This window comes from Phodopus roborovskii, unplaced genomic scaffold (genome assembly GCF_943737965.1).
Source record: "Phodopus roborovskii unplaced genomic scaffold, PHOROB, whole genome shotgun sequence".
In the NCBI taxonomy this organism is placed as follows: Eukaryota; Metazoa; Chordata; class Mammalia; order Rodentia; family Cricetidae; genus Phodopus; species Phodopus roborovskii.
In genome coordinates, this window is record NW_026126622.1 from 1,224,568 (window position 1) to 1,249,805 (window position 25,238).

Sequence of the window (25,238 nt, forward strand, 5' to 3'; positions counted from 1 at the left end):
CTTGGGTGCTTTCAGCACCCAAACCTGTCCTGGTCTTAGAGACCAATGTCTACCAGGAAATGGCTACAGGATTACTGTAGCTTCAGGAAAACCCATCTTCAATTGAAATGCCTTCTTTGGTTAATATTTAAAATTTCTTAGTGGGTTTTCACTTACAGATGCAGATTGCACTGGTAAACGGATGCCACTCTGGATGAGGGCTGAGGATGTGTGCCTCAACTACACCCTCCCCTTAGTCTCTCAACCCACATGCTACTGTTGCAGACCAGTAGGACAGACCCAGTCACTCATCTGATCTGCTAGCTATTAGTCTCCATTACTAGCATCCATGAGCAACCACGGGCAGTTACAGATCACAGGGAACTTGGCCTCTGGTGTTGACAAACATCCAATCTTTTTCCTCTTCTCCATGCAGTGAACTTTGGCCTGTGACCAATCACCTAACTTCTGTGGCTAGAAATGGGCCTTTTCTAGGATAAAGGGTGGCTGTATCCAGGGAGAGTGTGGATGCTTATGGAGCATTATACTTTGAGGTGGAAGCATCCTCCAGGTGTCCATGTGGAGAAGATGTGCTCTCTAGAGTGGTAATACTGGTAGACTAGAGCCTAAATCTTCAGATCATGATGATGTGCCTATCAAGCGCATTGTAGGAACCGGCTCCCTCTCCTCTCCCACCTCAAGGAGAGGTGAACTGGATTTGCTCCGCCACTCCCTCTTGCTATAACACTGCCTCACCACAGTCTTACAGCAAAGGAACCAACTGGGTATGGTGGATCCTGTGAAACCATGAGCCAAAAGACCCCTTCCTCTTCGGGCCAATTACCCTATTTGTTACAGTAACAACCAACAAAAAGGATGCTAAAAAAGGAAGCATATAACCTTCTAGAGACACGAGCATCACATCCTCCCTGTCCTTTCTGCTGGCTTTGAGGAAAAGGAGTGAGGGAAAGTTAGTGGACGCAAATGTCCCCAACACCCAGAAGAGAACCTGCTGAACCCACAGACCTTGTGCAAAGTCCCAGTTGAGCAGCACTCAGGAGGCAGAAACAGGCAGATCTCTGTGAGTTGGAGGTCAGCCTGGTCTACAGAGCTAGTTCCAGGACAGGCTCCAAAGCAATACAGAGAAACCCTGTCTTGAAAAACCAAAAAATCCCATTTAAGGTTCTGCTCCTCAAGTCAGTGGGTAGAGTTCCTCCAGATTGTAACTTCTGTCCCCCTCCCAGAGCCTCTATGGACCACAACCCTCAAGTGAGTCACCTAGGCAAATAAAATAATGAATCATAAATTTTATTTCAAAATGTAAACGTCACTAAACATGCATACATGTTAAAACAATAAAATTTACATTTCATTAATTTTTTTCTTTTGCATAGGACATTACAATATAGAATCTATGCCTTACAAAATACATAACAAAGTTTTATCCGAGCAAGCCAAGGCCAGATTGGGAACTGTACAACTGTAATACTTCACTGTAGTGATCCAGGAAAGACGGAACATGGCCTTTGGAAGCATGTTGGGAACTAGGGTTTTCTTTAAAAAAAAAAAAAAAAAGTTCCTATAGAAAAGAAAATCTGGAACTGATGATGCAAATGGCCTTGGACCCTTGAATTTTGCCTTGAGGTTTTGGCAAAGGATTCCACAGACGTTCCACTGATGGCTTTGGATGGGAAGCAGTCACCTGGGCCTAGCCAACAAAACCACAACAGAGATTTCCAGTCACCAGGAGCTCTGACCCCACAATGCATAGTGGTACAAGGAGCTTCATGTTACTGTCCATGGGGTCCCCTGCACTAGGAACCCCCGGCCTCCCCAGTGTGCAATGGGGAACGGAGAGACCCTCCCACTCACATGCCAGGGTAGTCCTCATAACTCAGGGTCTGAGTCACGTGCAAAATGGCCTCAGCTACTCCTGGGGAAGGGATATTCCCAAGTCTAGGATCAGCTCACAGGCTAACACCAGTCAGACCCATAGTACATGCTCCAGGGAAACAGGAGGGAGAAACCCCACCCTCATGCCTGACCTGTTTCCTGCCCACCCCCAGAGATGTGAAAGGGGCTGTCTTCTTTGCCATCCTGTTTGTTTCTAAATAAAAGTAGTAAAGTTTTAAAGCTATGTGAGATTGGGGATGGGGTGAGGGAGCTGGGCTGGGCTGAGCTAGACAGTTCCAAGGCAAGTCCACTAATCCTGTAGGTTCAACAGAGACCAAACAAGCCTTCTTTCCAGGGTGGACTGGGGCCTCCAGGCCAGTTCTGCTCCTTTCACTGGAGGTCAGTTGGCCAGCAAGAGGAAGGGCCTCTCCCTCAGCACTGCTTAGGCCTGTATCAGTAGTTAGCTGGATTGAGCATCCATGTTTGGGTACAAAATTCTCTGGAATGTGTCCAGGACAAACCTTCGAAGACTCAGAATCAGGAAAATTAGTCATAGGGCCTGGCTCTCCCTAGTGTTACCCTGATTTCAAAACAAGCTGAGTCCACATCTGGATTTTGGATTTGAAAGAGACAGCCACCAGGACTCACATATGGAAATTTCAGGGAGCAAAAAAAAAAAAAATGTGGGTGACCTACAAAGGCATTTCTTACTTATCGAAACATGGCTATTCATAAACCTTCTGGCACTGTCTCTGACTGATGACCTTTTGTGAAGTGTGTTCGTGGGGGGTAATCAGTAACAGCTGTCAGAAGTGAACAAAGCCACAACCTTTGTTGTGAGCTGAGAGGCCAAGCTAGTGCTCAGACTTGTCTTACATGGATGGTGCCCCTGCTTGGTGGAGAGTCCAGAAAAGCCCCTAGGAAATGCTGTGACCCTGTGCACATTGTATGTAGCACCTGCTTCTGGCAAGAAAAGGGCCAGTCTCCTGGACAGTGAGGCCAAGAGGCAGAAGTCTTGAAAGTTAACCCCTCTAGTTCTGCCACATTTCTCTTGGGACCACAGAATGTCACCTTCCCTCTTCTCCACATCTAAACCACCCTTCACCAGGGTCACCAGGATGCAGGTTTTTGCACCTGGAAGCTGCACTCTGGTGAACCCTGCATCTGTCCCAATGCTGGTCTCAGAACAAAGTTGGGATGGGAGGTGCTGGAGGTGGGACCTTGCACTTCAGGTCCTGTGGTTAGGGGGCACAGCAGGACATAGGCTGGGCACCTCCAGGACCACACTCCCATCAAGGGCATCATTATCCATCCCGACTTAGCACCCATCAAGAGAGAACCAAGGGCCCTCTGTGGAAAGGGCTGTTTTCTGTATGGCTGTAGAATTCAGTAGGCATCTGGGGAACAGACAGTGGCCCCCTAATATGGCTGATGCAAAGAGGGACTTTCTCATTTGGGACATGAGCTAAACTCCAGCCCCCTGATGGCCGAAGTCCAGAATTCCTTTTAGACATTGCTATAGGGAACTCTCCCATTCACTCAGGCACTTTCATTGTGGGATCTCTGCTTCCCGTCCCTAATGGGAAAAGGAAAAAAAAAAAAAAAAAAGATTTGACTTTTCAGTACTATTTCTGGGCGCCCTATGGGTTCCTCAGTCAAACTGAAACCAGAAAATATGGCCATAACTGCAAAAACTCAAAGACCTAGGCTGGGAAGACTCTGCATCTTAGAAGGTATCCCTTGTGTATGACGAGATGAAAATCCACTGGAAATGAGTCTAGTCATGTTCCTCCCTTCCTCCCACCCCTGGATGAGATGAACTGAAGCCCCAGATGACATGGGGGAGGGGTGGTCCATGAGAGGGGTGCTTGGCCCCACACTGAAGGACCACACCCTACCATTAAAGGAGAACCACTTTGGGAATGAAGACACGTTCGTTTGCCAAAAATAGCCAACGCCTGCATATTTCTGTTTTAAGGCAACATTACCCTTCCATCCATCAGATGGAACAGCCCTGGGTCATTCGGAGGAAAAATTAAATTAAGTGCTCTTTGGAAACAGCCTACGCCCGCTTTCCCTCCCCCTCCCCCACCCCCAACCCGCTCTACAACAAACCAGCTCTTTCTTTTATTCCAAGATGACGAGCTTAGAGTCCTTTTTACCCTTCCTAAGTACAGACAGTGGCGGAGTTATAAAGCTTCCTCCCATGTCTGTGGGCAGATCACAAGAGACACCTGGCTCTTCCCAAGGAGACCTTGGCTGGCCTTTGGGGCACACCGTTGCCTCTTTCTGTCTTCAGAACCATGGATGTAGGTGCACCAAAGGACTTTGGAATAAAATTCCTGAATCTGGAATGTGAATTCCTGAGACATGAAATGTGTTCAGAGTGTGGCTTTCTTTGCCTCACACAAATAGACTTTGGGAGGGACTACACTTTGGAACTCAGCATAAGGAAAGCCACACCCCAAGCACCCAGGGTTCCCTTCAGTCAAGGTCCCAACCACATTTTCCAATCTCTTCCCCAGATGAAATGCAAGCAGAGCTGTCACCAGCTTTACACGGGACCAGGGCAGGGACCATCCCCACCCACCAGCAACAATGCCAGCAACAATGCCACAGCCCAACTCAGCACCTACTGTGCTACCATAGCCACCATATGCCATTAGCCTCTCAAAGCACAGGTAGTTAGAAAGTGGTGCCCCAGATCCACATGGTAGCCAATGACAACAGCCAGAGACTGCAGACATGGCTGGGCATGATCTCTGGGTTTTTCCTGTGCTTCACCCCTACACTGTGGGCTGGGGTGGAGGCAGAATGGCCACAACCAAGGCACTCTGGGCCCAGGAAGCCCATCTATGGCCCTCCAAGTCACAAGGGCTGATCCTCCACATCAAAATGAAGAGAGGTCTCGGTAAGATAACCCAAGTCCATCCCAAACCCACCCACCCAATACATACTCGCGAACACACACACAGGCGCACACATACACACATACACATATATATCCAGTCCCGGGGCCTTATGTTCCTAGGCCCCATTTTCTGGGAGAAGGGGAGGAAATGCCTGGTCCTCTGCAGGGTGGGAGTTGATGGACACTCCAAAGATTTGCAGAAGAGCAAGCAGAACATGGTCTTGCTGACGAGGCCTAGCGCCCGAAGCCAATGCAGCCCAGGTCTGGGCTCCAGGAGAAACAGGATAGGCCTAGCTTCTACTTTTACTCCTGCTGGTTTACCACCAGCTCCCTCCTAGAGGCCCGCCCTGCAGGTTAGGTGTGGCTTGGGTCCTCCCAGGCAGGGAAAGCAGGGAGTGCAACAGTATGGAACCATGGGGTTTGCTAAGTCTGCACTCAAGGTTCTGAGAAGATGATTCCCATAACTTTCATGTGGTGTCCCCCAGAGAAGCAGAATGCTTGTTCCTCCAGTATCATCTCTTATACCGCCTGCTGTGTTGCTCTGCAGAGTTCCAACTGACAATGCCTTTGCCACCACGGGCAGTCTCTGTGGGATGTGAGTGCTGCCACTCGCAGGGCCACACACACAGACTGAAGAGCCAGAGGGGGCATGATGGCCCAGCTTCATACAGAGGTGCCTCCACGGTGGCCCAGGTCATGAGAGCTTGGGGAACTGGATGAAACACCACCCAGTTTGCAGGGAAACAGGTTCAGCACAACGTGCCCAGGGCACTATTTCCCAGACTGAGAACATGGTGTGATGGTGAAGGGTCCCAGATGCCTTCTGTAGGGCAGGCAGGGCCCGGGGCCGCCTCTGGGGGCTGTTGGCAGCAATGGTGTGCCAATACAGGAGGGATTTGCATCTGGCCTCCATTTTTCTGAGAATTTCTAGAGGCAGAAAGCCGGGCAGGGTGGCAGGATCACCCTCAGAAGGCTGCTGTCCTTCTCCATAGTTCCACAGTCAAGTGCTCCCACAGTCTGTCATGGCCAGTCCCTCAGACCCACCTGTGCTCTAAGCCAGGCCAAGGGGCAGAGGAGGGCAAATGAGTGGTAAGCAGTAAAAGGGTACAGGCCTTTGGGGGGTCTGTTGCAAAATCACAATGTCAGTGGCCACATCTGTTCCCAGCTGGCCTGTTCTGCCCTAGTATGATCCCCAACCTCACAGAAAACTCCAGAGTGCAAACCTATGTACAGAGTAAGGCGGCAGAAAGGCATGCCCTCACTGACCTCGTGGACCGCGTCCATCCCTGAGAGAGGGGGGGGAGGTTTCAACACCACCAAATCTCAACTTCGTGGATAGCTCTATTGTGCAATTTGTGGGTCGTGTATATTTTTTTTTTTTTGAAAAAACAATTTTTTTTTTTTTTTTTTTTTTTTTGTTAAAAATTGACACCTGAGGTGAAGAAAAGTGTTTTGCTGTGGACTTCTCAAGTTCGCTCAGCTTTCCTATTTACCAAGGGGGCAAGGCGCGGTCCGGGGGCGTGGGTGCTCAGGGCGAGCTGGCCGGGCTGATGGTGGGGCTGCTGGCATCGGAGCGGCTGTAGTCACTGAGCGAGCCGGTCCGCGAGCCCCCACCGCGCCGCTGCAGCATGCCGGGATGGAAGTTGGCGTGGCGACGAGCATGCTTCGTCAAGTGGTCGCTCCGCATGAAGCGCTTCTCGCAGATGGGGCAGCTGAACTTCTTCTCGCCCGTGTGTGTGCGATAGTGCCGCGCCAGCTCGTCCGAGCGCGCAAACTTCTTGTTGCACTCCTGCCAGCTGCAGGCGAAGGGCCTCTCACCTGCGGGAGACAGGGGCAGAGATTAGGTCTGGCCTCACCCCACCGTCTAGTCAGGCCACTGCCTCTTGCCACCCACAAGGCCAATTTTCCCATCCTGTGATGAGCTCTCAGCCCACACCTGAGATGCAAGCAGACGGCAGAGCTGGGGAAGAAACAGCCAAATGGCTGACTCTGGCAGTGGAGCTCAAAAAAAAAAGGGAAAGCATGCCATCAATACTACCAGGCCAGTAGTGTTAAGCACTACAGGAAATAGGAAGGGAGTGCAGGCTCCAAGGAACATTCTTCTCCAAGAGGGGTGTCAGAGAGGGCATTACCCAGAGTCTGCCAGCTGGGCTGCCCTGCTCTGGCAGGGGTCCTAAGGCAGGTCCGGCAGCAGTACTTCAAATGGCTCCTGCAGACTCAAGTAGGATGATTACAAAGGTGATGTGACAGAGCAGCCCAGGGGGGGCTAGGCAGGTGTGGAGAAGAAAGACCAGAGTGAGATTCTGGGGTGCTGTGCATTCACTCATTATGAACCCCAATCTACTCCGTGCTCGAATCAAAGGATAAGCTAGTGTTTACCCAATCTCTTAACCATGCATGTGCATAAAAGGGAGGGTGGGAAGGGAATAGGAGGAGAGGGGAGGGGAGGGGAGGTGAGGGGAGGGGAGGGGAGGTGAGGGGAGGAAGACCAGTAGTTCAGGGAGGAAGCAGTTGGTATCACCCCAGAATGAAGCCTTCCTGTACTGGGGGAGTCACACAGCTGCCTTTCCCGTTTTCTTGGCCTATGGAGGCTCTAAGGAAGATTTCCAGTCCTTGAAGTTAGCCCATCTAAGTCCAGCAAAGGAAATTCACAAGGGCCATCCATCTACCTTATATATAGATACGAAAAGACACATGGAGCCACCTGACAGCCAACGAAAGAAAATCACCAGCGTGACAAGTAAAGAGCAACAAAGCCACCAACTCCAGAAAAAAAAAAAAAAGAGAGAGAAGCCAGGGAACAAAAGAATATCAACCTAAAATTTCTAATCAGTATTTTCAACAAAATCTGAGATATAATGGGATGCACAGGGCAAACCGAATACCATAAAAAGCAAGTTCAGAGGAGAACAACAACAACAAAAGCATTGAGAAATTAAAAATATTCTTGATTAAACAATAATTCCAAAAAGCTAGAAATATACTCAAAGAACTATCCTGAAAAATACAAAACAAAAACAACCCTAGAAAATATGTGAACATCGAAGTGTTCCATCTTCAGTACTCTGTTGAAGACAAGGCCATATGTAGCATATTTGTTTTCTTCATTAATTTTCACATTATGGGCAAAGAAGCAAGCAACCTTGGTGCATTGCCATGAGTGGCTGTCTGTACTTTTTGGTTCTACTTTCCAGGGCTGTTCTGTGAATATATTCTTAGCTTTTCATGGTACTTTTTGTTTTTAACAGACAGTGGAGGACTAAAAGTTGAAAGCTCCAGGAATCATCAGTACAGGGGGTTTTATCCAAGAAGAGGTATAGACTGGCAAAATAGAAAAAAAAGAAGAAGAAGAAGAAAATGAATACAGGAAACTGCGAAGTGGAAAGGAAACTAAGGCAATCTGTTGTTAGCATGGGAGCCGGGAAAGAATGACAGGGGAACACACTGGGAAAATCAGGCAGAGGTGCAGGGTAAGCACACAAAAACATCCCTTGCTAGGAGAGTTTCTGCATAATTACAAGTGATAAAAAAAAATGAACTCTTTTTTCTTGTTGTTTTTGTTTTGTTTTCTTTTGTTTTTGAGACAGGGTTTCTCTGTGGCTTTGGAAGCTGTCCTAGAACTAGACTTGTAGACCAGGCTAGTCTTGAGCACACAGAGATCCGCCTGCCGCTGCCTCCAGAGTGCTGGAATTAAAGGCTCTCACACTTAAGTGGTATTCGAGAAACAAACATCAGGTTATCCACACCAGAACAAGACATGTCTAACATGCTTATGTCATATTGGACATGCCAGAGGGCAGGTTAGGGGAAGTTTATACCTCACCTAACTCCATCCAGAAAAGAGAGACAGAAAGGAAATCAAGAAACCAGGAATCAAATGCAAGGCACAGGCTTTGGGAGGCAGGGCCCCAAGGCCCACAGGGGATAATCCTAGGAAGAAGGAACTCTGGGCAGAGAGCATGATTGGGCAGAGAGCATGATTGAAATACTAAATAAACTTGAGGACACAGGAAAGGTACTTTTTTTACTTTTTTTTTTAAATGTGACTGCGAACTCTGGGAAATATAGGAGCAATCTGACACAAGACAACAATGATGAAATCAAAAGCACACTAAAATACCAGATGGTATAGTCAGTGAAGAGCTCAAGGGCCCTCGCTGCTTTTTGAATGTGAAAGTACTTCTCTTCCCCAGAAAGCCCATGAAAAGTAGCAGCAGGTCAGTGAATCTTTATTGCACCAATCACAGAAAGCCAGTGCTAGATTCCAACACTGTATAGAGTCAGTGTCATAGACAGATCCCACCACCCCATTAGAAAACATGGCTTTGAAGGAAAGGTAGAAAGATACACAGTGGAATTAAAATAACGTAATAATTGAAATTAAACATTCATCAGCTCAGGAGGAGGTGGATAGGAATGAGGTAGTCTTAAATTTAATAGTATAAAAATAGATTAATTTGAGAAATTAAGAAACAAATATACATTATATACACATAACTCACACATACACAATATTCTTTTTCTTTTTTCTTTTTTTTTTTTTTCTTCTTCTTCTTTCAGTACCCTTCAGGACAACTAAAATCTGATCAAGGGTCCAGTGCTAAATTGAACACAGTTTTATTATAAGTTTTCTGTGTTGCAGACTTGCAAGACTCAGACAGTAAAGATGTTTGCTTGTTCAAACCTGATGACCTGGATTCCATCCTCAAGACCCACAGAGTCTTGAGAGAATGAATTCCCAAAACATATATTCTGGCCTTTATACACGTGTCATGCCATCCACATGCACCACCATACCCCAATTTTTAAAATAATGTTTAAATACAATTTTAAAAATAACCCAACCACAGTCAAAAAAAATGGTAATGCTGAACTGGTTGGGAATGGGGGTCAGTAAAAAATGCCACATGCTAATTCTATTCCTGGACATTCACCAGACCTATTAACCATCAGCATTGTGGGAAGGTCTGTCATCACATGTGTCAGGCCTGACCTGGTCTCCGTTACACTGATGTTATGACACTAGACAAGCTCCGGACTGCTTGTAGTGGGATGAGCAATGAAAAAAAATAAATTAATTAAAAAAAAAAAATACAGTCAACCCCTAACTCCCAGAATTTGTGAGGTAACCTAATCTGGGGGGGGGGGTCTTTGTAAATTTAATTAGGGTAAAAATATTGAGATGAAACCACAAGTTGCAAGAGGGAAATACAGGGAGATGGCATGAAGAGACTGAGACAAATCCATCTGTAAGCACCGAGTTCCTAGACCCAGCACTGAAGTGACAAGCAAGAATGATGCTCCCCAGAAAGAACCACTCCTGCCAGCATCTTGCTCTTAGATTTCTGGTTTTGTCCAGGAAATCTGAAAAGTACATTTCAGCTGCTTTTAGCTACCCACTTTGTGATTGTGAGTTACAGTAGCAATGGGAAACAAATATGCGGCCCTGGTCTCACAATGGGATCCACAGGGTCCGTATACCACCAGCTCTGGTACCAGGCATGACAAGTTCCAAAATGCCTATTCTTATTTGCTATCCCCATCCACTACAGTCTTCTTAGATTGCAGTGGGGGTGGGGTGGTATTCAGATTCACTTGGTTTCCTAACAGCCCTGGATCCCTGTCCTTTTCAGGATCTTTCTGCTTGCATCCCTGGCAGCATATGAGATAGGTATTACTACAGACAGGCCAGGTAATGTCAGGGCTGCAGGTAAGAGGAGCATCAGAAGAGTCGAGTTTTTAACTGAGGAGGAAAATGGGACATGGTCCTCACCCCAAGAGATGCCAGCTTCCCACCTGTTCTCTATTCCTTCATCAGCCTATTTAAAAAACAAACAAACAATCTATAGACAGAAGTTACAGGAGCTCAAGCTGCATGCCCGCTGCCAGTGGTCATATCCAAGGCTGCCAAGGAGGCAGGCAGGCATTATTATGTACAATGGAGGATGGATTGGGTGTGTGTGTGTGTGAGAGAGAGAGAGAGAGAGAGGGGGGGTCTGATACTTAATGTATTAGGAAAAAACAAAACAAAACCCAAGCACACACTCCAGTGGGTTTCCAGAGGAGTGAGGCCATCAATCATCACACAGCCTCTGCAATTTTTCCACTGTATTCTAGGAAAAGCAAAGGTATATTGTCACTATAGTCAGTTTTCTCTTATGGTCCCATCAAAGAGTCTCAGGTGCTCTCCAACACCACTCTGAAGGCGCTGTTCTGGAGACTGGCCTCAGGGTGGAGTGGCTGAACTGAAATTATCACAGGACACACCACACAGGCAAGCTCAGCACCACAGCTGGTGACCCCACCTCCCACCACAACAGAGAGTAGGGTAGGCCAAACAAAAACCCTAACACCCTCCCCAATGCACCTGGAACCCTGCGCCTGCCTTCCTGTGTACAACACAGCTCCCCAAGGATAAGGCATAGTGTACCTCAGGAAGAAAGACACTGGCCCTCTCAAGAAGGTAGCTGGATCAGAGAATGCAGGTCCCTATTGAAAGCTGGTCTTTCTGAAGAATCCATAGCCCTCAGGACCCCATTCTCATAAGCTAAAAGAGACCAGGGGACAGGGCGTTGGATGACCAAGGCAGGTGTATGGGGAGGTGACTGAAGGCACAAGACAAGACAGGAATCAGGCTTCCTGAAGGGACACTGGGCGAGAAGAAAGGGACTGGCTGCTGAATGTGAGGTACTGTGACTGAGTGGGCAGGAAAGTAGGGGAAGGGAAAGTGAAGGAAGGCCAACCACTATATGGGGCTGGGCCAGGGCTAGGCTGTGTTGGTGTCACAGGGTTGAGGAAGTGCCTCTGCAGACACAACACAGGAGCCAGAAGCTATAGGCCAAGTGAAAGTCCAGGAGGCAGATATGGAAGGTGGACCCTGTATACAAGATTGGGGGGGGGGGGAGGCTTAAGCCTGTGGAGTTTTCAGAATGAAGCTGGGGGCCTGGGGGTACAGAGCGACCTGGGGATTTATTGGGAGGTGGGACTGGCCAGGGGCACTTGGCTGGCCAGGACCACGGTTACATAAATGTTCCTTGGCGCCGCCGCGAGGCCACTAGTAGCAGCAAGCAGCGCATGGCGCAGACTGAGCGTGATTGCCTCATCTTATCAGGGAACACAACGTCCCACACGCTCTTGCCCAAGCCACAGGACTGGGCGGGAACAGCGTGTTCTCTGTGAGGCCAGCCGGAGGAGGGGAAGCAGAAGAAGCGACCACAGAGGCTCTCCTCCCGCCAAAGCCCTCACTGTGATTGGGCTGTCCTGCAGCAGAGGTGCACAAATGCTTCTCAAAGAGCTCCAGCTCACAGTATGAGCTCAGCCCTGGGCCGCTACTGCGGGATCCTCCAGCCCAAAGGGCATGCTCCCACTACCTACAACCACCACAGATAGCTGGGCCTCATTACCACTCACTCCTCCCCACCAACTGAGTTAGTGGCTGTCTCCAGGTTCCAGCAGCACCTGTACAAACCACAATGCCTTTGTGCTCTGTGTGGACCTCTCAGGGGCAGCATGTGTTTTTAAGAGACTTTTCTGATGCCCCACCTCCGCCCTGTGTTCTGGGGAAGGGACAGAGCAACCTCTTGCTTGATCTTGGTTTGGCTTTGCTGCCCACACCTGGAAGCCTACCTTGCTCTCTTGCTGTAGAGGGAGAAGAGAGGGACTGGGGGTGATGCCCCTCTGACCAGGAGACCTTATGCTAATCCCAGATGACATGAGCAGCCCTCTGTAGGCACAAGGAATCTATGTGGGCATTAGCCAGGCAGGGCAGAACAATCAGAAGCCTTTAAAGAGATCCTACAGTCAGACTCCTAGTCTTGGCTAGTCCATACCAGAGTGGGCTGTCATTTGTCAGTAAATAATAGCTTTGATCTGTGGTCACTGGCTAGGGGCCACTTCTAGCCTTAGCCTCAAGAATGCCTTGAGGTAGTCTTCACTCCAGGAAGGCCTGTTTGTCCTCCTAGAAAAGCTTAGCAGTCGGCTAAATATTTGGGATGATCAACTGGAGACCTCCAAGAAAATAAAGGGACACAGTCTCATTGGGCTATGAAGGGCTGCCTCTGCCTGGTGGGCGGGACTTTCTGAATTCCTTAAGGATACCATTTGGTTGCTAGTGGCCGGCCAAGACAGCTAATCTGCAGATGGCTTGTCTCCCTCGCCCAAAGAACAGGTGAGAAATAAACACTCCGGGGAGGAGAGCTGGCTAGTGGCAGAGCCAGAGTCACAGCTGGACTCAGTCTGCATCATGGGAGGTGCATGCAGCAAGGAAACTGTCTTCCCTGCCCCCACACTGCCGCTGACAGTAGTAAGAGAAAGAGGTAGAGTTGTCATCTTACCTCTTTTCCAGTCCCTGTTGCTCAGTAGTGCTTGTAAGAGATATGCCTTTATCACCTGTGGACCCTGGAGCCCCAGGGAGGTCCCTAAGCAAATAGAAGCAAATGGGAGGCATGTAACAGAGGGAGGGACCACTGGCTACAGATGCTGCTCTCACCTCTGGACCTACTTCACCTCATGGCACTCTGGTCTGTTGTGAGAACTAATGCCACTGATTGAATCATACTCCTACACTTGGTCTTAACCAGGAGACTGAAAAATCAGTGAACGAACACACACACACACACACACACAAGGGGGAGCACATGCATGTACACCATCCACATGCAGAAGGCAAACTGCTACTCAACCTCAGACTACATCTTGGACTGATATATGTCTTGACAATTTCTGCAATGGATGCAGGGTTATTTCTTAAAGCTGGCATTTTACTTGTAATTTGGTAGGGGATAAGGTGCTACTAAAATGTTTATGGAAAATAAAGTCAGAAAAGCTCTGCGAAGAAATGACCGTGTTTGAAGATACAGCTGTGGCATCTGATACCTGGCTGCTGGAGTGAGGCAGGAGGTCAGAGCTAGACTCAAACAGAGTGGCAACTCCATCAGAATACCAAGTGGGGGGGGGTGGTCACCAAAGGTACTAAAACAATTAGTGTCTGTAAGGGTTAGCACCATACTTCATATATCATGCTAGAATTGATTCCATGTGGCACCAATACATCACATGGCTTTCCATAAACATATACAGCCTTTATATACTGGTTCAAGTTTCAAAAATTAAAAGAAAGCCTAAGCTGTCAGCGGTAGATGTGAAAGACGAAACCATGAATGTTCTACGAACAAACTGTTTTATGACACACGGGCAGAAGTTCTTTATATAATCAAAGTCCAGAAGCCATGAAAGTGAAGACTGATGACTGGACCACACAGAACTTCGTGGACAGAGTCACTCTAAACAAAAGTAAAATGTAAATGACAAACAGGAAAAGTATACAAGAAGCTCATCACCTTCAATATTAAGTCCTGGAAGAAAAAATGAGAAAACCAGGCAGAAGCAATTCAAAAAAGGGCACAGTGGGTCTCTCAAACAACCCCAAACATCCCCACACCAGGATTTCAAGGCAACGGATTCCACTAAAATATACTTTTTATTCACCAGATGGTCAGGCTATAGGGCCACAGCCACTCTGTCCATCTGCTTATAGAAGGACAACTGTGAAAAGCTACTGGCAATACTGGCAAGATTACAAATGTGGCAGCTGAGACTGCAGCTCAGTATCAGCCATCACGCACAAGGCTCTGGGCCAGCCCTGCACTGTTGCATTTAAAACACTGCATACCCTCTAACCTTTCAGTGCCTAGTCTACAAATATACCTGCACACTTAGAAAACGGGATTCACACCTGACTGATCATCAGAGCTGAAGCCAGAAATGAGTAGGGCTCTTCAAGAAATGTTTAAGTAAACTATGAAAGGCAGGTACCAGAGAATAACATGAACAAGCTAGTGTTCTTTGTGGACTACTAGACACAGGCTACCAAGTCTCACAGCCCAGTGAGGAAAGCGAAGCATGAATGAAGCATTTGGATAAACAGTATGGAGTTGTGCAAGCACTTTCCTGTCTGTGCATAAGTAAGAACAGGTTCTCTTGTGCAGGCAGAGGACCAGGAAGGCAGCAAAACTACCTAAACCAAGCCTCCTTCTTCCCCCAAAATTCCATATGGTCAACTAGAAAATGATGCTAGTTGTACAGCAAGATGGTAAGAGCACTTGCCGTGCCAGCCTGACATCGTGAATTAGATTCTGGAAACACACAATGGAAAGATAGCAGGCTTGTGCAAGTGTTCAAAGGCAAGGGAGTGGCAGTATTAAGAGGTGTAGTCTTGTTGGAGGAAGTGTGTCACTGTGGAGGCGGGCTTTGAGGTCAAGATACTGTCCAGTATTTTAGTCCACTTCCTATTGCCTTCTGATCAAGATGCAGCCATCGCCATGTCTGCCTGCAGGACACCATGCTCCCTGTCATGATGATAATGGACTAAACTTCTGAAACTGTAAGCCACCTCAATTAAATATTTTCCTTTATAATAGTTGCCATGGTCATGGTGTTTCTTCACAGCAATAGAAACCCTAACACAAGGCTCCCAAAAGCTGTCCTCTAACTTCCATGTGTGAGCAAATGGCATGCACACACCAGCATGCATTCACATACAATACACAACAATAAATAAAATTCAAAAATAGAAAATGCTGCTCATAGCTCGTGTCTACTTAAAAACTAGACATTAGGGCTAGGGGCACAACTCAGTCTTGAAACACTTGTCTAGCACATATGGGGTCCCAAGTTGCATTTCTAGCACAACAAAAAAATAAGAAAACCAGACTTTAAATAATCTTTCAACTAGACATGGTATGTCATGTGTGTAATCCCAGTGCTTTGGAAACAGAAGCTGAGACTTCCCTGAGTTGGAGGCCAGTGTAGGCTATCTAGTGGATTCTAGCCAGCTTGGGCTAATGTAAAATACTATATAAGTAGTAATAATAGTAATTTATTTGTACATTCCTGGCCAAGCCCTGACTCAGCTTCAGCTGTATTCTATTCTGCACAACACTCATCCCTCACCTCCTCTATTTTTAATTATGTATATGTTTATGTCTGTTCCTGTGTCTATGTGTGCACATGCAGGTGCCACTGGGGGCCAGAGTGCATATGCTGGCTGTATGCTGCCTAACATGGATTCTGGGAATTCAACTTAAGTCCCTGCAAGAGCAGTATATGCTCTTAATCACTGAGCCATCTCTTCTGCCCCACCAGCTCTTTCAACAGAATTGTCATTCAGAAGACTGTCCTAAGACCATGGGGAAGGGGTGCTAAGATTATGAGAACCCTCAAAGAGCAATATCGTACAATTCTTACTTATAGGAGATGCTCCAGGGCCAGGCTCCAGCTTTAGAGAGCCTGGGTCACCTAGCAGGTTGTTCTGTTCTGGGGCATTCTCAGATAAAGGCTGCACAGGCAATCCAGAATAGGGGGGACTTAAAAGGGAAAGGTGACAAATACTCAACAAAAGAATGTAAACTGTCTGTACCCTTCAAGACTACCCCCCTGAACACCTACTTGTGAGTACGAGCAAGTGTTGGCATCCTGGAAGCCAAGTCCGCCCTGCAGCCGTAACACACCCCCCCAACATCAAGGCAGGGAGAGTTGGTCTCTTGGTAGGGGCTAGAATGGTGGGTACCAGGGATACAGCAGACTTCTGGGAAAGAGTCTACTCTGGGACCACAATGAAAAGGGCAAAGAGGGAGGGCAGCAGGCATAAATGAGGAAGCCTGAGTACTTCCTGTGGTGCTCGAGGGCAGCACTGGCAATCAGCAACCTGTGGAGACCCCTAGAGAACCCTCGACACAGCAGGCCCCCTGTCCACCTGGCGGTGGGGATGGGGGACACATGTCTTCCGAGAAAGAAACTCTTTAATGACACCAAGGCCTCAGAGGACAAGTATGGCATCTGGCAGCTGCACGGGTGGCAGCTCCTACCCTATACCCCTAGGACTCTGTTCACAGCTGAGTGAGAAGGATTACATCTCTGCTCTCTGATAATCAGTGTGCCCCCTTCTGCTTTCTTCTTCCTATGCACCCCACCCCCATCCTGGGCACCTCCTAGATGTACCCACCCAGCCAGCAGGGACATGCACCTTGCTCTTCTCAGGGATTACATGGTAGTGATGGGGGACATCCAGAATAGGTCAGCTTCACCTTCACATTGTGCCAGCTTACCTGCCTCTACCAGCCCTGATACCTCAAAGTGTGGATGAGGAGTCAATGCCCCATAGAGCTGGGCCTCAAAGCCTGGATTTTTGCCTAGAAAGGAATTTGCATATCCTTCCTTACCACACCAGTGCTGTCAGGAACAGCTATGGCCTGGTGCCTGCACATTCATATTGCAGGTGAAAGGAATGAAACATAGGAAACCAATGCCTCGTCTAACCTCCAAACGGGCGGAGCACAGGTATTGTGGTGAGGCACGTGGCCCCTCAGCCTTGCCAGATCCCACCCTCAGAACCCTAACACTTCAGGCTCTGCAGAGGAAGGCGGGCGGCTACCTCAGAATCAAGCTGTAGCCATTGGCCAATTCCTGGTCACACTCAGCCTGCAGAATAATCCCAGGAGAGGGCTGCAGAAGACAACACCTAGCCTGTAGAAGGGGTCAGCTTCCCCAACCCCAAGGCCCTATCTGTTTGAGGAGTGTTGTCGATCAGAGGTGCCCACTCCAAGCAGCAGACTGCGTGGGGGAGCCTGAGAGTGACTGCCTTGAAGTCCTGAACCTAGACTCCCCCAGTGAAGAACAAGAGGTTCTAATTCATTGGGGGAGGGATAAGGAAGGGGATTCCATGAAATTGTCAGCAGGGCATAACCAAACAATACACCCTGAGCTGACTTCTTAAAGCAAACACATTGGAATTGTCATTTCCACTGTGGGACTGAGCTGTTTGGTTTTGTATTTAAAAAAGGAAAAGGCGAGACAGTGACTGTCTTTTCTGAGACAGTGACCATCTTTTCTAGGAACAGCTGCAGCGTGGTGGGGATTCCTGCTTCACACCCTCCAGGCCCACCAGGAAATCTCACCAGCCCACTGACCCAATAGATGCCTCCAGTTACTGGCAATTTATACCCAGTATTTTCTGGGAAAACCATTGTGTTCAAAGGTCTAGTGTGAGAACAGGCTTTTCTGCAAAGTTCCCTTAGCCCTAGGTATAGTCCCTCAGTCTGGGAACTCTGCTAGGGAAGCCATCCAGAAGACAAAACCAGCCCCATTCTTGTCCCAGCCCTGCCCACAGCTTCCTTGTACCCTGTTTTGTCCTCCACCCTATTTCCTATGCCCTTTGAGCTGATCCAAGAGATGCCACCCAGGAAGGAAGGCCAGAGCTACACTTTTTTAACACCCAGGATTAGAAAGACCTTCCTTCCCCACTGAAGCTTTGCAAGGGATTCCATGACCCAGGTCTACCCAGGTCTGCTGGTGCTAAGGGAGGTTTGATGACTGACAAGAGGGCAACTCCCAAAGCAGGAACCCTGTTCCCCTCTCCAGCAAGACTCCAGCTGTGGGTGGAGCTCAGTGGCATTTGGAGGGCTAGATGAGGGTGTGGGGGCGGAAGCACATGAACGGGCTAATGTTCTCACAAGGCACAAACAGGGAGGCTTACACACAGCAGACTACACGTTTGGATGCAGGCAAACTGCATATTCTACAGAGCCATGAGCACAGGAAAGAAGAAACATGGAACATCTGGAGAAAAGAAGCTGTGTAATTGTGCTTTCTGAAATTCTTGTCTTTTCAACCAAACTGGTTCAGGAAATCATAAAGAATACAACTCTACACAAAGCCGTGTGCATACACACACACACCCACCACCACCACCACCACCACCACCACCACCACCACCACCACCACCACCACCACCACCACCACCACCTACAATCTCCAGTTCCCAACCAGGGCTGCTTCCACCAAACCAGCACCCCCCACCCGGACAAGGAAGCAGCACTAATTTGCACATTTTGGTATACTTGCCTGGAGAGGTCAAAAGGACCACATGCCAGACATTTCATAATGGTGTTTTCTCTCCTTTTACTAAAGGTTACAAAACACATTTGAAATTTCCGTTTCCAGGGTTGCCTATAAAACAGCAAGCACCATAGACAAGCCCTCCCCTGCACAGGCACTTGTTACTGTTGGAAGTACACACAAGGAGGTAAATATCCACTCGGGAAGCTTTCAGATGTGGAAATGCTACATCAAAGGTCTCCTCCAGGTGACTGAGGCTATGAGGGTGTGAGCTGAACCCAAAGAGCAGACCTTTCCATGTCTTTCCTCTCGGTTCTTAGATCTCACCACTACTATCTAACGGGACAACAGTGTGTCTCCCTGGTTCATCTTCCCCAAGACTACAGAGAGAGGCAAGTGGGCCTGCCTTCCTCCACTATTCTGAACTAAATGACCAAGTCCCACTTCAGAAGCAGAATCAACAGTCTCTCTCTGGGTATACATGGGAACTGCTTGCTGCACACTGCCTCTGCACTCAGTGGCTGACAGCCCTCGAATGATGTGCACCCCACCTGTGCACAGTAGGCAGAGGCAGGAGAACTTCTGTGAGTTTGAGGACAGGCTGGTCTACAATCGGGTTTCAGGACAGCCAGGATTGTTATACAGAGAAACTCTGTCTCAGGGTAGGGGGTGGGGAGCAACTTATACACAAACATCCTTCATATATAAAGAACTCTGAAGTCTCAACAATAAGTGCCCAATTTTAACAATGAAGAATCTGAGTGTGGCACTGAAGAGGATGATCAGCAGCCACTGTGAAAGTCACTCACAGATTCTTTCAGATTTACACAGCCTTGTTGTATGCAATACCCTAACCCCACTAACAGCCTTCACCAAGGTGAACCAAAAGTAGGCTCCACACTAAGACCTTAAAACAGCTATTCACAACTGTCACAAATGGAAGTGGGCACTTTCCACAGATGGATAAGCCAATTTTGTGACCACACAATGGAATATTATTCAATGGCTAACAAAGAAACTACTGACTCCCAACAAAATGGATAAATCATGAATGCACTTTGCTAAGTAGAAGAAGCCAGGCATAAAAGGCTGCGCTTCTCATGGCTCTATTCATATTTCATTCTGCAAAACACAAATCCATAGGAAGAAAACCCATCAGAATAGGGGGGATTGGGGACCGGTTAACTACCATAAAGGGACACACAGAACAATGTCCACAGTGACACTAGGACAGTAGATAAGAGACTGCATTTGCTAGTTCTCACAGAACTAGGTAGTGGGGAAGGGACCTGAGTAGAGTCTGGATTTTAACCCAACACCATAACAAAACAACCCAGCACTTGGAACTGTACTCACAAACAAGGCACTTCAGTCTACACAAATAAACACCAACCAGGAAGTTGGGGAATCCCAGGCTGGAACTCACACTGAATCACATGCCTTTGTGGAGGGTGGGACAGCAGCTGACCTGAGTTGTTGTGACAAACGCTAAGCCAAGGCAAAAGAACCTGCCTGAACTTTAATCAGCAAATTATCTCAACTAAGCATTGTCTAATAAGTGGCTCCTGCCTCCCAGCTGCACTGGGGAGGGGGTAAACAGATGAACGCATTGCTTGGGGGGGAGGTGGCAAACAGATGAATGCATTGCTTGGGGGGGAGGTGGCAGGGGCAGCAAGGGGCAGTCCATAGTGAGTACAGTCCCATGAGCTAGCCCCCAGAAAGATCTGGATGTAGATTCCTGTTTAGGTTAGTGTGCAAATGCAGAGACAGAGAGAAATGGTGTATTTCACTAATGTGTTAAACAATGTTTAAAAAGGGCGCGCGCGCGCACACACGCACACACACACACACACACACACACACACACGCGCGCGCTCTCTCTCTTTCTCACCAATTCTACTGGTAGCATAGCAGCAGCCACACCCCAGTCACAAGGAGCACACCCAGATCCTGGATTCTGATACCATTCTGTAGTGAGAGGAAACAGGGTCCTTTGGATTTGGTTTGAAGGCTGGGACAGGAAAAGTACATGAGCCTGAGCATCATGTAATGCCAAAAAGCCAGGAAACAGACAAAAATTCAAAACGAAGGGGTATGTCAAAAGGATACAGGAACCAACCTGAAAGAGTCCCTTGGCCAGGGCTGGGACATTTGAGTAACAACATAAATAGCACTAAATTCACATTAACTGCATCCCCCCCCCATGGGGGGCATGAAGTGCAGAGGGCTCTCCCTTTCTGTTGTATTTACCTCCAAAAGCAACACACCCAATCCAGTCACAAGAGAAAGATCAAACTGAGGGAACAGTCTACTGTTCCCTCTTTAGCCAGCGAACGGTCACTATCTTTGTTTCTATGGCAAAGTACCGGAGCAAAGCTATGTAAGGAAGCACTGACTTGGGGCTCACAGTTTGAGGGGATAACATCCCCTCAACAGAGCATGGGGCAGCTGGTCACATTACATTCTCAGGCAGCAGAGAGAGATGAACGTAGGAGCTTGTCTGCTTTTTATACAGCCTGGGGCCCCAGATCATCAGATCATATCATCCATACTCAAAGTGGGGTTCTCCTCCTCACACCCAGAGATGTATCTCCTGGGTGATTCACAACCTAGTCTGGTTGACAAAGGAAACTGGACACCACAGCTGGTACCCCTGGAAACTTTTCCCTGTCTACTGTGAGAATCTGTCTTTTAAGACCTGATGGCTACTGCACTGCACTGATGAACTCACAACAGCTACAGTAACCTGCACTTGATCAAGCAGTCAGCACTCCAGCATGGGCTGGAGGGGCTCATGAGGTCCCACCCCTAGCTAATAAGCTACTGGCACCTGATGGCTTCTCATGGGGAAGGGGAAGTCATTTTTTCTTGGGGTTGTGGCCACTGGTAAATTGTCCATGCTCTGGTGGGTGAATGGCTCCATGCACATTAGGGCAGCACTATTTGGACTGGTTGAGTTCTTTTTTTTAAAAAAGAACAAATTGGCCAGACGGTGGTGGCACATGCCTTTAGTCCCAGCACCCAGGAGGCAGAGGCAGGTGGATCTCTGTGAGTTCGAGGCCAGCCTGATTTACAGATCGAGTTCCAAAGCTACAGAGAAACCCTGTCTCAAAAAACAAACAAACAACAAACAAAAGAAAAAAGAGGGAGAGAGATAAGTTGAAGGGGGTATGGGAAAACGATAGAAATGAGTTGGGGCGATAATCAAGATATACAGTATACATGTATGAAACTGTCAAAGAACAGAAAATTATTTTCTTTCTTTTTTCTTTTCTTTTGGTTTTGAGACAGGGTTTCTTTGTATTGTTTAGAGCCTGTCCTGGAACTCGTTCTGTAGATCAGGCTGGCTTCAAACTCACATAGATCTGCCTGCCTCTGCCTCTGCCTCCTGGGTGCTGGGATTAAAGGCGTACACCACCAACACCTGGCAAAAAATTATTTTCTTAACATGCCAAAGCTGAGCATGATGGTAGTGCATGCATTTAATCCCAGCACCCGTGAGACAGAGGCAGGGCAAAGTCAGCCCTGTCTATATAGCAAATTCCAGACAGCTGGGGCTATACAGAGAGTCCATGTCTCACAACAACCAACCAAAAACCAAAATCATGAACAACAAGTAAAATCTTGGGTGCCTGGAGTAACCCAGGGAGACATGACAACTATTGTCTGGTTAATGAACTACAGGCAATGCCCCTTGCCATCTGTGACCAAGACAGCCAATGGCTATGTGGATTTACTAGTATGTGACAAGATAATACCACTGAGATGGTGCAAATGAGTAAATCAGATTCAACCTACAGAAAAAAGACAAAGATGGAGAAACTAAGTTCTCAGGCTCTTCTACTATGTCGGGAGCAATCCACAGCAGTCACTTTGTCAATCTTAACACTTCCCTCAGGATTTCCCACCTGGAAGGTGAAAGCACAGTAACCACTCGGCAATGTGTTGGCAACAGATATCTACTGGCCCAGCAACTGTCTTTTAAAAGCCTGACCAGTTTGCGAGACAACACCCACCTGCTTCTTTCATACTCCCTTACACCCAGGTCTAGCTCTGTGAACTACTTCTGGCCAAGCAGCTCTGGGTGTGTTTCTTCGGAGAAAAAAAAAAAAAAAAGAGCATGCTCCCTGTCTTCATGCCTGGGTTATGTTCTAATGCTACTAATATCATAGGAGCAGGTGTCATTGTGTACCACCGGAGTGACAATAGCCCAAACTGAATGCCAAAAATTACTTCAGAGAAAAGAAGGGGTGAGCCAGGCTGTCCTGTGGCTGTTACACCAGGCCTGAGTTGTCATAGGACCTGGAACCAGAGGAAAAGTAACCTGGGACCTCAAGATTGATAGAGGAGAACCAATTCATGCAAGTCCTCTGACTACCAAAGGCATGACACTGCCCCCACCCACACACACACACACACTAAATAAATAGTCTGTTCATCATCTCTTTTCTAGTTCGCAGGTCTCCCTAGACCTCTCATGCTAGACCTAAGGCCAAGCAGGAACTCAGGGTAAAGCTCAAAGCTTAGCTGCTGGCTCTGGCTACTTTCTGATTTCCACTGACACCAAATCAGTTAACAGGCAGAGCAAAAGATAAAGGGCGAGGGTAACACTTAGAAACTGGACCCTAGACCACAGAGGCAGGCAAAGGGGGATCTCCTTACCCTGCACAATGTACCTCAACCAGGGGCTCAGGAGCCTCTGGTGGGTGCAGGAGGAAGAACATTAAGGGAGGCAGTGCAAACAGAGGGTCCCTCTAATACCTGCTAGAGCAGAGACTAGCTGATGGAAAGCTCTTGACAGGAACACTTCTGGTTCAGGGTGGGACGGCCTCCTCAACAGTGGCTCACTGGCTGGATGCAGCCACCCTAGTGGACCCATCCCAACTGGTTCTGAACCCCCAGGTAGGGCACAAAACTGAGGCAAAGCCCTGAAGGAAACGGCCCAACAGACCACTACCTTCAAAGCAGCAGCACTTGACACAGAGATGGACAGAAAAGGCAGCCCCTGGCCCTGTAGGCCAAAGGACAGCCAAGAGCACAACAGAAGAACGGAGTGAACTATGATGCAACAAGAAGAAAATGGGTACAGAATGAAAACCCCTGCAGTAGCATTAGAAGGGAATGCTTAAGAAAGTACAGAGAAAACAGCAAAGTGGACAAATGGATAAGGAGGAAAAAGTTAGGAAAACATAAAGGCCAGCCCAACAGTTTCAGTCCCTGGCAATGGAACCCCCACCTCCACCCCAGGCTGGTCAGATGCCACCCTTCAGGTGCCATACAGGGGTACCAATGCAGGAAAGCGTACAGCGGGCATGTTCACAAAAATCTATATCTTTAGGATAAATGTTGCCTGTGGAAAGTTCCATAGAGAGCTGGAGAGATGGCTCAGTGGTTAAAAACATATGTTGCTCTTATGAGGGCCTGAGTTCAATTCCCAGCACCCACTCTGGGCAGCTCACAATTGCCTGTAACTCCAGCTCGAGGATATCTGACACCTCTGGCCTCTGCAGACATCTGCACCCACACGTACAAACCCACACACGGACACATACATAAATAAAAATAAGGAGAGGGAGCAGAAGGATGATGTAAATACAGTACTCATATATGAAATTCTCAAAAATAAAATTAAAATAATAAATCCTTTTTTGAAAAGGCATTTGAGCTGGAGAGAGAGTTCAGTGTCAAGAGTATTTTCAGACAGTCAACCTGGATTCAGTTCCCAGCACCCACATATGGCTCAGTTCCAGGAAATCAAACACACTCTTCTGGCCTCTGGCACATATGTGATACACACATACATACATGCAGACGAATGTCTACAGATTCAAAATAAAAATAAACAAATGTAGAAAGAGGGAGGGAGGGGGAGGAAAGGAGGGAAGGAGAGGGGGAGAGAGGGGAAGGGGGGGAAAGAGAGAGAGAGAGAGAGAGAGTTTCAGAGTAAAGCAGAGCATGACAGACACAAATGGCCAGCAACAGAAGGGCTCTAGCCTTAGCAATGTGAGAGAAAACTCTCACAGCCAGATCTGAATGGTGGAGACAAAGATGGGGACATTCCCTAACCTCTAAGCCGATTGATTCCATACCCTTCTCCAGAAGCAGTGGGGTACGCATCGCCAGGATGCAAAGCAAGCACACAACCACCTTCCAGGAACCATACTGTACAGCCATAGCAGGCAGGAGCGCAGGCCCAGGGCAGCATCTGGAAAACCATCAGCACAGGGAAAACCATGCCAAAGGCTGATTATAAGGGAGGAAAAGAAGGCATGTGGTGCATGGGTCCCCTGCTGCTCTCACATGCAGTCACCTACCAGAAGATTCTATTACCATACAAGAGGAGCAAAAGTGCCATGTGTGGGTAGTAGGAGAACCACACACTCATCTGCCATCATGGTAAGGCAAGAAATAAAGCCTATGAGGCAGACTCCTCCTGGAAAGCGAACTCAGAAGGGAATGCCATGAAACTGGCAGTGCTGCCCTGTGGAAAGGAACAGCGGGAGGGGCAAGGCCCATGCATTATAATAAAATGTGCACAATAACCTGCCACTTAAGCTGTATC

At 47.9% G+C, this 25,238-nt stretch overlaps 1 protein-coding gene across 1 annotated transcript in view; it reads right to left on the bottom strand.

Annotated features, from left to right (window-relative positions):
• Positions 1–1,271: 1,271 nt before the first annotated feature.
• Positions 1,272–25,238, bottom strand: part of Klf13 (KLF transcription factor 13) — a 48,541-nt gene continuing 24,574 nt past the window's right edge. The window contains exon 2 of the mRNA XM_051206481.1: positions 1,272–6,601. Coding sequence (XP_051062438.1) covers positions 6,312–6,601 — 290 coding nt within the window. The 3' untranslated portion in view covers positions 1,272–6,311. The remainder of the gene's footprint in view (positions 6,602–25,238) is intronic.